General features: G+C 44.1%; 1 protein-coding gene across 2 annotated transcripts in view; it reads left to right on the forward strand.

The window, feature by feature from the left end:
* Positions 1 to 12,373, forward strand: part of MECR (mitochondrial trans-2-enoyl-CoA reductase) — a 67,908-nt gene that overhangs the window by 2,167 nt on the left and 53,368 nt on the right. Inside the window, exon 1 of one of the 2 annotated variants that reach the window (XM_070764108.1) lies at positions 10,098 to 10,270. The exons of the other annotated variant lie outside the window; for it this stretch is intronic. Within the exon in view, the coding sequence (XP_070620209.1) occupies positions 10,125 to 10,270 (146 nt within the window). The 5' untranslated portion in view covers positions 10,098 to 10,124. Of the gene's footprint in view, positions 1 to 10,097; positions 10,271 to 12,373 lie in introns of those variants that run through there. 2 annotated transcript variants of the gene reach the window in all.

Here is a 12,373-nt window from a genome sequence, read left to right on the forward strand (position 1 = left end):
ATTTGCCGAACCCCCCCAAAATTTTTTTTCCCCCAAGCATAATTCTCACGTGGATCATATTCAATTTGAGATTATGGATAAAAGAATGAATTCGGTTAATGAAATTGATTTGCGACAACTGATGGGAAGATGGGACAAGGTAAGATGATATATGGCTAGTAGAATCCGACACCAAGCTACAAGGAATAAATTGGAATCACTTTATAATATATAAACAGATATTTTGCTCTTGATTTAAAATGGTATATATAAGGAACACCCCCAATTTGGTGGTGGGGTGTGAATGTTTGTCTGGTGGTGGGCACCAATCACAGAGCACTTGTTGTATGTTGTGTGTGTGTTCATATTTTATAAAATCAATTAAAAAATTGTTTAAAAAAGCATAATTCTCACATGGTCTCTTTAAAAAGAAATATGGGTGGGGGAAAAGGAATGAACCAAGCTAGGCCTAACTAATTCTGGATTATTCATTAAAGCTTACTGAAGTAACTAAATAGCCTACGCTGTAGCTTTAAATGTGAACCCAGCTGCTCATCTATGAAGCTTGTGTGCTAGGAGACCATTTTGCATAAAGAGAGCATTCCTTAGCACCATTTTCAGCCTATTATATGCAGAAGAGCAAAGCAAAATTTCAACAGAATGTCATTTTTTTAAAAAGCATCTTGGTGCTGAGTGTTCTGCTAATGGGCTTCATTTGGTCCAAAGAAAGTAGCACATTTGCATGCAGCAGAGTTAGAGGCATTATGAAAATGATGTGTTTATGAACTTACATTAAAGCAAAAGAGGTCATTAATGTTTCATTTTTTACAGATAAGTCAGGAAATTACCAAGTGCAAGATTTTAACCATAGCAATAACTCGGCTTCTTCTGAACATCTGGAGCTCATCCATCTTATTTATTTATATATTTATTCGGGCGACAGGAGCTGAAATGTTTAGGCTTGAGTGCAACGCAAGCAACTCAGATTGGGACCTTGAAATATATTGCTATTTTTGATGCAAGTCGGCAGTTGATTTCCCCTGATAAGGAAAAGTCCAAAAATGGAACACCATGAAATAGCAGGCATTTGTAATCTCTCCCAGGGTATTTGTAGCCAAACAACTACAAATGGAAATAAATAGATAAATGGTCCTTTTTTCAAGGTCTGGAAAGGTGTTCACGTAACATGATCGGGAAACGGAAAAACCCAATTTCCTCCTGACTACTGTGTATTTGATAGCTTTCTGCAAACAAAGACTATAGCAGAAGTCTTCAAACTTGGCAAGTTTAAGACTTGTGGACTTCAACTCCCAGAGTTCTCCAGCCAGCTATGTTGGCTGGAGAATTTAGGGAGTTGAAGTCCAAAAGTTTTAAACTTGCCAAGTTTGAAGACCTCTGGACTATAGAATAGTGTTTCTCAACCTTTATTTATTTTTATTTGTTTGTTTATTTTGTCCAATACATAATACACCTTGAAGAGAATAGATACATAGTAATATAAATAAAGAAAAGAATAGGGAAAAAAAGATATAAAAGTATAGGTGAACATAATTGAAAGGAAGAAAAGATAAATGAGATAAGGAGAGATAATTGGACAGGGGACGGAAGGCACACTGGTGCACTTATGCACGCCCCTTACTGACCTCTAAGGAACGTGGAGAGGTCAATCGTGGATAGTCTAAGGGAAAATGTTGGGGGTTAGGGGATGACACTACTGAGTCAGGTAATGAGTTCCACGCTTCGACAACTCGGTTGCTGAAGTCATATTTTTTACAGTCAAGTTTGGAGTGGTTAATATTAAGTATGAATCTGTTGCGTGCTCTTGTGTTGTTGCGATTGAAGCTGAAGTAGTCATTGACAGGTAGAACGTTGCAGCATATGATCTTGTGGGCAATACCTAGATCATGTTTTAGGCATCATAATTCTAAGCTTTCTAGACCTAGGATTGATGGTCTGCTTTCGTAGGGTATTCTGTTTCAAGTGGAGGAGTGAAGGACTCTTCTGGTGAAGTATCTTTGGACATTTTCAAGGGTGTTGATGTCCGAGATGTGGTATGAGTTCCAGACAGATGAACTGTATTCAAGGATGGGTCTGGCCAAAGTTTTGTAGGCTCTGGTGAGTAGTTTGAGATTCCTGGAGCAGAAGCTACTTAGGATCAGTTTAAGATGTATGGACTTCAACTGCCAGAATTCCCCAGCCAGCTTTCTGCCAAGGTTGAAAAACACTCTTCTATAGAACAATCATGATGTCCAATTAGTAATAAAAGTCGTAGTGAAAGCCACATTTAGTTTACTACCAGTTTTGTAGCCATGGTTGGTGGGCTTAGCAGGGGAAGGATCCTGCAAAATCTCCATTCCCACCCTAGCCAGAGATGGCATTTCCCAGTTTCTGCTACCGGTTCTCCAGAGCACGTTAGAACCTGCTGGATTTCACCCCTGGAATTTAAAGAGGAAGTTAAAAACAAATACTGTATCCATTGTTTGGTTTCAACAATGAAGGGGAATTCAGCAGTACCTTGTGATACGAACCCCTCGTCTTACGAACTTTTTGAGATACGAACCCGGGGTTCGGGATTTTTGTGCCTCTTCATACGAACTTTTTTCGCCTTACGAACCCACCGCCACGAACGCCGAACCAGGAAGTTCGGCAAAGGTTCGGGTTCAACGTTCGGGTTCGGCTGAGGAGTGCCGCCGCCCGGCTGTCACCTTTTGAAACAGATGGGGGGCTTCTCGACGTTCTCCCGAACGCCGAACCCGGAAGTTGGCAAAAGTTCGGGTTCGGCGTTCAGGTTCGGGAGGCTGCTGAGAAGCGCCACCGCCTGGCTGTCAACTTTGCAGAAGAGCTGCGGAGCTGTCGGCCGGTCGGGAGGCTCAAACGGAGGTGGGGAATCCCAATAGGGAATTCCATGGGCAGAGCTTTGATGTCACGGAGATGTCCTTCCTGGCCAGCTGAAACGTGGACTCCAGGAAGGACATCTTCGTGATGTCAAAGCTCCGCCCATGGAATTCCCTATTGGGATTCCTCACCTCTGTTTGAGCCTCCCGACCGGCCGACAGCTCCACAGCTCTTCTGCAAAGTTGACAGCCAGGTGGCAGCGCTTTTCAGCGGCCTCCCAAACCCAAACTTTTGCCGAACTTCCAGGTTCAGTGTTCGGGAGAACGGTGAGAAGCCCTCCGGTTGTTTCAAAAGGTGACAGCCGGGCGGCAGCGCTTCTCAGCAGCCTCCTGAACCCGAACCTGAACTTTCGCTGAACTTTTCGGGTTCAACGTTTGGGAGAACGCCGAGAAGCACCCAGCTGTTTCAAAAGGTGACAGCTGGACGGTGGCGCCCAGCGGAGCGCCGTTTTTGCATTTTTTTTCCTTGCACACATTAATCCCTTTTACATTGTTTCCTATGGGAAACTGAAAAGTCCAGAGACAGGGCTAGGTAAAGACGGTTCCTTTATTTCAGCTCTTATAGGTAAGTGACAATCAGCGGAATACCGTCTGCTCTACCTGGGGAGAAACCGCTCTTTTTATACATTTGCGGCTCCCGCCAAAAGAGAGCAGCCCGCGTCTGAGCCAATCAGACGCGACTTCCTGTTTCCCGCTCAGACAGCGTTTCCACACGGAACCAACTATTTACAAGGATACAACACCCCTCCCTCCTTAGTCAGAATACATCACTCAAGAAAGCCACGTGACGAAATCCTCCAATCTGCTTGGTCTTCGCGAGGCTCGCTCCGACCTGCGCAGTTCATTTGAGTCCTCGCTTCCAATGGTGGAGGTCGGTTCGCCTGCACTTCCCCAGTGCGGCTGGGGCCTGGTTTGGGCTCCGGCCCGCTGAGTCGATCGGGCAGGCACTACATCGACCTCTGAGGATGAAGATGGCTCGGCGTCGCTGGAGGATCCTTCCTGACTTGATAAGTCCATTTGAATGTCCATTAAAGCGGGTTGCGCGTTACAGTCTATTAGAGTGGGAGAGTCTGTTTTAGCGGTTTGCTCAGGGGAGGTTTCAATGCGCTTCTGTACATGGTCAATGTGTCGCTTCCACATTCGACCATCATCCAATTTTACAATGTATGTTTTAGGAGCAGTTTGTTGTACAATTGTTCCCTTCATCCAATTCAAACCCCCATCAAAATTCTTTGCAAAAACACTTTGACCCAAATACATTTGTCTTTCAGGGTTCACATACATAGGGTTATGACCCAACAAAACCTTGGGTGTAACCTATCCAGTGGGGATCTCAGTTTCCTTCCCATTAGTATTTCAGCAGGGCTTACATGTGTGTGGGAATTTGGTGTAATATGTTGTGTTAACAAGAATTGGTCCAGATGCTGTTGTACATCTCCAGGGCCTGACCTGCGCAATGCCTCTTTTGCAACCCGAACGTATCGTTCTACCAAACCATTAGCCCAGGGCGAGTAAGGCGAGATGAGGGCATGTCTGACCCCCCAAGTTATCTAAAAATAATTCAAATTGCCTGGCTGTCAATTGGGGGCCATTGTCTGACACTAAGATGTCAGGACAGCCATGGGTGGCAAACAAATGGCGCAGAACCTTAATGGTGGCACTCGTAGTTATATTATTCATTGCAATGATTTCCACCCACTTGGAAAATGCATCTACCACTATTAAGAAATATTGTGACCCCACTGGCCCTGCAAAATCAATATGGACCCTGGACCAAGGCCCTGCAGGTTGTTCCCACTCTGCTGGAGTTGTTTTGGGGGGGTTAGGCCGCGACTCTTGGCATGGATCACACTTGGCTACCCACTTTTCAATATCAGTATCCAGACCTGGCCACCATAAGTGCCCCCTAGCTAGGCCCTTCATCCTGACAATCCCAGGATGGCCCACATGTAACATTGTGAGTACTTTGGTCCTTAGACTTTCAGGAATGATTACTCTATCACCCCACAACAGGCAACCTTTAACATATGACAATTCCAGTCTTTTGGTTTTAAAATCACATAAATCAGATTCTACAGAGTCATTCTGCCACCCCTTAAGTACACAGTTTACCACCTTTTTCAGAATTGGGTCTTGCTGCGTGTGCGCAGCCACTTCCCTTGCAGTAGTTAGTGGGTTATCTTCAAGCTCTATCATTAAAACATCAGCAGATGGGGCAGGGTCCTCTACTAACTCTGCCATTGGGCACCTACTGAGACCATCTGCATGGTTGATGGTTTTACCCCCTTTGTGAATGAGCTCGTACTGGTATCCTGAGAGGAACAAGGCCCACCTGATTAATCTTGGAGACATAAATGGGGGAGTTGGTTTGTTGGGGGCTAAGAGGACTAGTAAAGGCTTGTGGTCGGTAACCAATTCAAAACTCCTGCCAAAGAGATAATTATGAAACTTCTTCACCCCAGCCACTAACGCTAGAGCCTCCTTATCTAGTTGGCTGTAATTTCTCTCCGTATTGGTCATTGTCCTTGAAAAGAAAGCAATTGGGGCCTCTGTATTATTTGAATAAATAAATTTATTAAATATATACAATAAAAACCAAATACAGAAAGACAAAAGAGATATGCATATTGTACATTTTTTACACTCTACTTATGTAGTAATTGGGGAGTGGGAGAAGGGGGTTGTGAAGGGAGGGAAGTAGATATAGAAGGAAGGGGGATAGGGAAAAGAAGGGGGGATAGAGAAGCGAAAACCAGCGTTAGAGCTGGGTCTTTCATGATTTGCGGCCTGTAGTTTGAGCTCGTAGTTGGTGTGTTTTACCCTAAGGCTTTATCGATATGTTTTGAATGTAGTTTTTAGTGCCAATATATATAATTCATTTAGGGGTTTATTTTCTTTGTAAAGTTGGAGTTCGTGTCGATCGATGTTTACAGTTTGTTGTTTCAATTTGATGTTATGATTTGTGATGTAAATTGCTATTTTTTCAAGTTGTTTTTGTTGGATATTTTTCTTGATGAATAATTTTTAGATAATTCCTTTTTTTTAACCAGAGGTACCATTTATCCCAAGCTTTGTAGAAATCTGTCTCATCCTTGTTTTGCAGTTCCATTGTTAGTTTGGACATTTCTGCGCATTCCATTATTTTAATCAAGAGTGATAGAGTAGTTGGGCCTCTGTATTATTTGGCAACACATGTGCCAAAACCCCTCCTACGCCATATGGGGACGCATCGCACGTAAGCCTGACTGGTAGTAACGTGCTATACTGGACTACTACACTTGCGGAAGTTAACAACTGTTTTATTTGTAAAAAGGCTTCGTGTTCAGTTCTCCCCCATGTCCAAAGGGTTCCTTTCTGCAGTAGCCGGTGTAGAGGCTCTGCTGCTGTTGCCTTCTGTTTTAAAAAGACAGAGTAAAAGTTTAGAAGGCCTAAGAATGCCTGCAATTCTGTTCTATTCTGTGGCTCTGGGGCTTCCCTGATGGCTTTTAACTTTTCAGTAGTGGGGTGTATGCCTTCCCCATCTATTCTATATCCTAGAAATTCTACACTGTTGGTTCCCCACACACATTTGTCAGGTTTGATCCTTAACCCTTTATCTTGTAGTCTATGTAATACTTCTCTTATTCTTTCGTTAAGTTGAGATTGGTTTTCTCCTGAAATTAAAATGTCATCAAAATAGGGAATGGTCCCTTTAATTCCTGACAACAAACGTTCCATTATGCTTTGAAAAATCCCGGGAGCTATGCTTACCCCAAATTGTAATCTGGTACATTTAAATGCACCCCTGTGGGTGACAATTGCCTGTGCGAGTGCTGTTGGTTCATCGACAGGGAGCTGCTGGTAAGCTTGGGCTAAATCGATTTTTGCTAACACTTTCCCTTCCCCCAGGGAGTGAAGGAGCTGTTGTACCACTGGAATGGGGTAAGGGTGATGTTGGAGGGCTTTGTTGAGCATAGACTTATAGTCAGCGCAAACCCTCAAAGAGCCATCTGGTTTAAGAGGCGTAACTATGGGTGTTTCCCATGGCCCCTGCTCTACAGGAACTAAAATGCCCTGGCTTATGAGCTTATCTAGCTGTAGGTCAAGCTTGGGAAGGAGCGGGAGGGGTACCCTGCGAGGTTTGAGCCGGACAGGAGGGACCTTGGGGTCAATAGAAAAGGAGATAGGGGGCCCTTTATACGATCCCAAGGTGGGGCTAAACACTTCTGGGAATTCCTGTAAGAAGTTAGGCATGCTATCAGAGTTAACAGTACAGATACCAGAAATTTCAATTCCCAATGGTTCCATCCAAGCCAAACCCAGGAGAGAGTGTCTAGCCCCTGTAACAACAATCATAGGAAGGGTACATTTAACAGTCTTAAACATAATATGTACATTCACTTGGCCTAGAACAGGTATTATTCCCCCTTGAAAATCTCTAATTACCAATGAGGTTTGTAAAAGGTCAGACTTTGAGAGGCTAGGCATGTACATTATAAGCTTTTCCCACGGCATGATGGTGTATTTAGACCCCGTATCAAGTTCCATAGAGCATGGCTTGTTGTTTAAGAGCAGTGAGATTACAATCTTGCCCCCATTTTTTGTTGCCGTGCTATTCACGGAAAATTGATTGTTACCTCTTGAGTAGTCGCGGTTAGCGGTTGAGTAGTTCTTGCGGCCGGAAAACCGGGGAAACCGGTTTTCGCGCAGTTGAGGTGTTTGATTCTGGAAATGAGGAGGACGAGGAGTGGAGAAAGATTCCTCAGGCAAAAGTGTTCTGCAGGCTTCGGCGATATGGCCGCGTCGGTTGCAGCGGCGGCAAATGGCGTCCCGGAAGGGGCAGCGTTGGCGCGGATGGTTTCCTCGGCAGCCGGCGCAGGGGGCGAAGGGGCGAGGGTATCTGGGTTGTCTCGGTTGGTCCTGTTGCAGCAGGAAACAGCTGTCCTCGTTGAGGGCTGGTGGGCTGAGGTCGTCTGGGGCCTCAGCGCGGGAAAACGTGGAGTCGATCTTGGCGATGACTTCTCGCTTGTCGTGCTCCTTCAGCTCTTTGGCAGCAGCGTCGGCGACCTCTGCGGTTTGTGCCAGCTTGATTACTGCCTGGAGAGACGGCTCGTCTTCGGTGAGGAGTTTGTTCCGCACCATGGCATTTCTCATGCCGAAAATTAAGGCATCAGTGAGGCGAGCTTCCGGGCTATCAAACTTGCATTTTGAAAGCACCGTTCGAAGACGCGTCGCAAACTGATTAATGGATTCGGATTTGAGCTGGGCCATTCTTGAAAACTGGTGCCGGAAAACGACGGCTGGTTTCTTAGGCTTGAAATGGCTCGCGAGCTTGGTTTGCAGGACGTCCCAAGCGACGGATTTGGCTGGGAGCGGATCGGTGACAGTCTGGGCGAGATCGAATATTTCTGGGCCGCAGTAGTTCAGGAAGATTGCCCGCTTTCGTTCGGCGTCGGCGTCCCTTATTCCTGCGGCTTCGAGGAAGATCTCGAACTTGGCTATGTAGGCGTCCCAGGAAGATTTCTCCGGATCGAAGAACTCAGGAGCCCGGCCGATTTGAAGGTTGTTCATCTTGCACGCGTGGTTCTTCCGTCCGTCGTCGCCAGTGAAAAGTCCAGAGACAGGGCTAGGTAAAGACGGTTCCTTTATTTCAGCTCTTATAGGTAAGTGACAATCAGCGGAATACCGTCTGCTCTACCTGGGGAGAAACTGCTCTTTTTATACATTTGCGGCTCCCGCCAAAAGAGAGCAGCCCGCGTCTGAGCCAATCAGACGCGACTTCCTGTTTCCCGCTCAGACAGCGTTTCCACACGGAACCAACTATTTACAAGGATACAACAGAAACATTGTTTCGTCTTACAAACTTTTCGCATTACGAACCTGCTCCTGGAACCAATTAAGTTCATAAGATGAGGCATCACTGTATTTGTCTTTTCCCATGGTCTTAGGCGAACCTCCAAAGGGGTTCCAACCCCCAGATTGAGACCCATTGCATTAGAGAATACGTAGAGTGGACTATTAAGCTTAGAATGGAGAACTCCCAATATTGCCATGCAGTCTGTGGCATACGAAACCATTTACCATTGATCTGGCTTTCTTTTTCTGGGCAGTCCATGTTTGAACTCAATCTGTCCTTTGTTGGCTTTTCCCACCATACCAAAATCAGTCTCAGTTTTCCTAGATATCTCAACTGATAGTTTAGAACCCTTTATAAAATTGTTTTGGTTTTTTTTGACAATTTGAGTTGGAAATAAAAATCGCCTATTTGTTACTCCAAGTATGGCAACCACACCAAGCAACCACTTGGGGGAAGGATATTTTTAACAAGCTCAGGCTAAAAAGTTTATTTTTAAAAGGTGCACCACTGTGTTAAGTAACTTGTAATAATATTGGTGTTCTGGGATGCAGTTTTCATTCTCTGCAGCTATTGATACGTTCTTGTGTTAATGGCTACATTTTATTGCTTGGCAGTTGGGAGTCCCCCCCCCCCAACTTGGTTTAATTTAATTAAAATATCGCTGCAAGGAACCATCCCTTTCTTTCTCTGCTGAACTGCACATGCTGCTGTCTATATTCTTGCCTTTGCAATTACCTTTGCATTTCAGTTTTAGGTTTGTCAGTTATGATGATAGGTTGCTACTGCGAACCCACCATAAAACTTTGTTCTCTTTCATTTAATAACATCTTGCTGCGGTATAGAGGATGCTTTATTCCTGCGTGGAGATATCAACACCCGGTACTATAGGTTGCAATTTACAGTTGCATTATTTTACTGATTTCTTTCCTGTTATTGTATTAGAGAATTTGAGAGCATGCAAGTGCAGAATATGCATACATACATGCATGCATACACACATGCATACTATTTGTCAATATTTATTGTGTTTGTTTTAGTTGAACAAGTATAGGATTGTAGTACAATATAATGTATGTGTGTGTAATGTACGTCTTATTTATTATTAACATGTTTTTGCTGAATTTTTAAAATTACGTGTATATTAAATATATAATACACACATAGCAATATGTGTGTGTGTGTGTGTGTGTGTGTGTGTATACACACACACATACATACACATAGCAACTCCCCTCTACCAAAACTTCTTCAACCATCCCAGTAACAGGGGGCGGGGCCACAACGCGAAGAGCGAGATGGGGGTGGATCAGTGTATTATTTAGTACTGTGATGACGTACATTTAAACGGCCCGAGTAAAGCGGCATGCCGTCATCACTACCGCGCCGCGGACTCCAGCGATTTGTTGCTATTAGGCATGGCGGTATTCGGAGGATCGCCGGTTCGACCCTTGCGGCTCCTTTTTGGTTACAGCTTCCGCGCTCAGTCAGCCGCGACAGCGACGCCAACGGGGCCTCGAGGACTGGTGTATGAGAAGCATGGAGAGCCGGCTCAGGTCCTACAGTAAGCGGAGAAAGCTTGGCTTCCTTTTGCCCCGAAGTGGGGCTGTGTTCTAAACCAGGGGTCTCCAACGCTTGGCCGCTTTAAGTCTTTATGGACTTCAACTCCCAGAATTCCTCAGTCAGCTAGTATGCCGTATGGTATCTGAGCTTTGCTGGCTGAGGAATTCTGGTAGTTGAAGTCCATAAGTCTTAAACTGGCCACGGTTGGAGACAGGCATCAATCGCAAGTTGCATTGGGATGGGTTTTTTATTATTATTGTTGTTGTTGTTGTTGTTGTTATTATTATTATTATTATTATTATTATTATTATTATTATTATTATTATTATTCTATGCACAGAAATATGAAACCGCAACTGTCGCATGTCTCTTGTGCTTCCCAAGAACTTAGGATGTCCTACTGTATCAATCTGGTATATTTACGGATCCAGCCAGGGTTGCCTTTTGCAATTTTGCAGAGATGGTGATATTGCCATTCACATGATTTTCCAGGATTTTTTGGGAGGTATGGTATGCAGGGTGCTGAAAATTCCTGGGAACACCCTGGCTGGATTTATGTTGTAATTTAGACCAGTGGTTCTCAACCTTTCTAATACCGCAACCCCTTAATACCGTTCCTCATGTTGTCGTGACCCCCAGCCATAAGTTGAGCGCCAATTCTCCCAACAGAACTTTAAGCTGATTGGCAGGATGGTCAGAGAGACACCCCCACTGTAAACACCTGATTGGTCGGATTGTAAAAATATGTTCCAAGGTGCCAGAATAGAAGCTTTAGTTTAGTTCCTTACACCATGGTAAATTTGTCTTTTCCCATGGTCTTAGGTGACCCCTGTGAAACAGTCGTTTGACCCCCCCAAAGGCGTCCTGACTCCCAGATTGAGAAACACTGATCTGGATACTTTGCAAACTTCTCCAATTCATGGTCTTCTGTTTTCATATCCTCTGATATTGCGTCAGTTTTCTACACTTCCTTCTTTTTTTCGCCAAGCACAGTTATTTCAACTATATGTTCCCATCAATCTTTTAAAAAAATTATTGGCACATGATCATTTTTCCAGATATTTCAGTAAATCAGTTTGGCAACTCTGTTATTGACCGTTTGGGTGAACTTTCTGATTTTCTGCAGGGCCTGAGTATATGAGCTACTGTTGCTTTTAATTCTTTGCACAATGAATGATTTGATGGTTGGGTTCCCCCGCCACCCCCACCCCCAATTCTGGCCTGGATTGCATTCGTGCATTATTATTTTGTCTTATCTATCTCTAGGCAATAAAAACTAATATTCTTTCCTTCCCCCTATTTTCTACATAACAACAACCTGGTGAGGTGGACTGGGCTAAGAGGGGGACTGGCCCAAAGCCCCCCACCCGCCCCATCTTGCTTTCATACCTAAGGGTATATCTAGAATTATCAAATGTTCTGGTTTCTAGGCCAGCATCTTCACCATTTCATCAAACTATCTCTGTAATAGAGACTATGGAGGGAAAGGTTAGCAATACAAATAATATAGAACCTATATTATTTGTATTTATTTATTTATTTATTAATCAGATTTGTATGCCGCCCCTCTCCGTAGACTCGGGGTGGCTAACAACAATAATAATACAATGCAAACAAATCTAATATTTAAATTAATTTTAAAAACCCCAATTTAAGAAACCAATCATACATACTGACATACCATGCATAAATTTTATAAGCCTAGGGGGAAGGGAAAGTCTCAATCCCCCCGTGCCCGAGGACAGAGGTGGGTTTTAAGGAGCTTACGAAAGGCAAGGAGGGTGGGGGCAACTCTGATATCTGGGGGGAGTTGGTTCCAAAGGGTCGGGGCCACCACAGAGAAGGCTCTTCCCCTGGGTCCCGCCAAACGACATTGTTTGGTAACTTTTTCCCCATAGTCAGTATCAGAAGTAGTGAAAGCACGCTATAAATGTACTAAGTTCATTGCAGAAACACTAGTTTAAAGAAACGTGAATTATGGCAGGACAATAGGGCAGTCCCATGGATTTCTTCGCAATTTGCTAATCTGTTCTGTGTTGTATTTGCTTTCCATGTAAATATTATTGTTATTCCTATAATTACGAGAGGATACTTGCTGCAATTG

This window comes from Erythrolamprus reginae, chromosome 11, assembly GCF_031021105.1.
Source record: "Erythrolamprus reginae isolate rEryReg1 chromosome 11, rEryReg1.hap1, whole genome shotgun sequence".
Classification (NCBI taxonomy): Eukaryota; Metazoa; Chordata; class Lepidosauria; order Squamata; family Dipsadidae; genus Erythrolamprus; species Erythrolamprus reginae.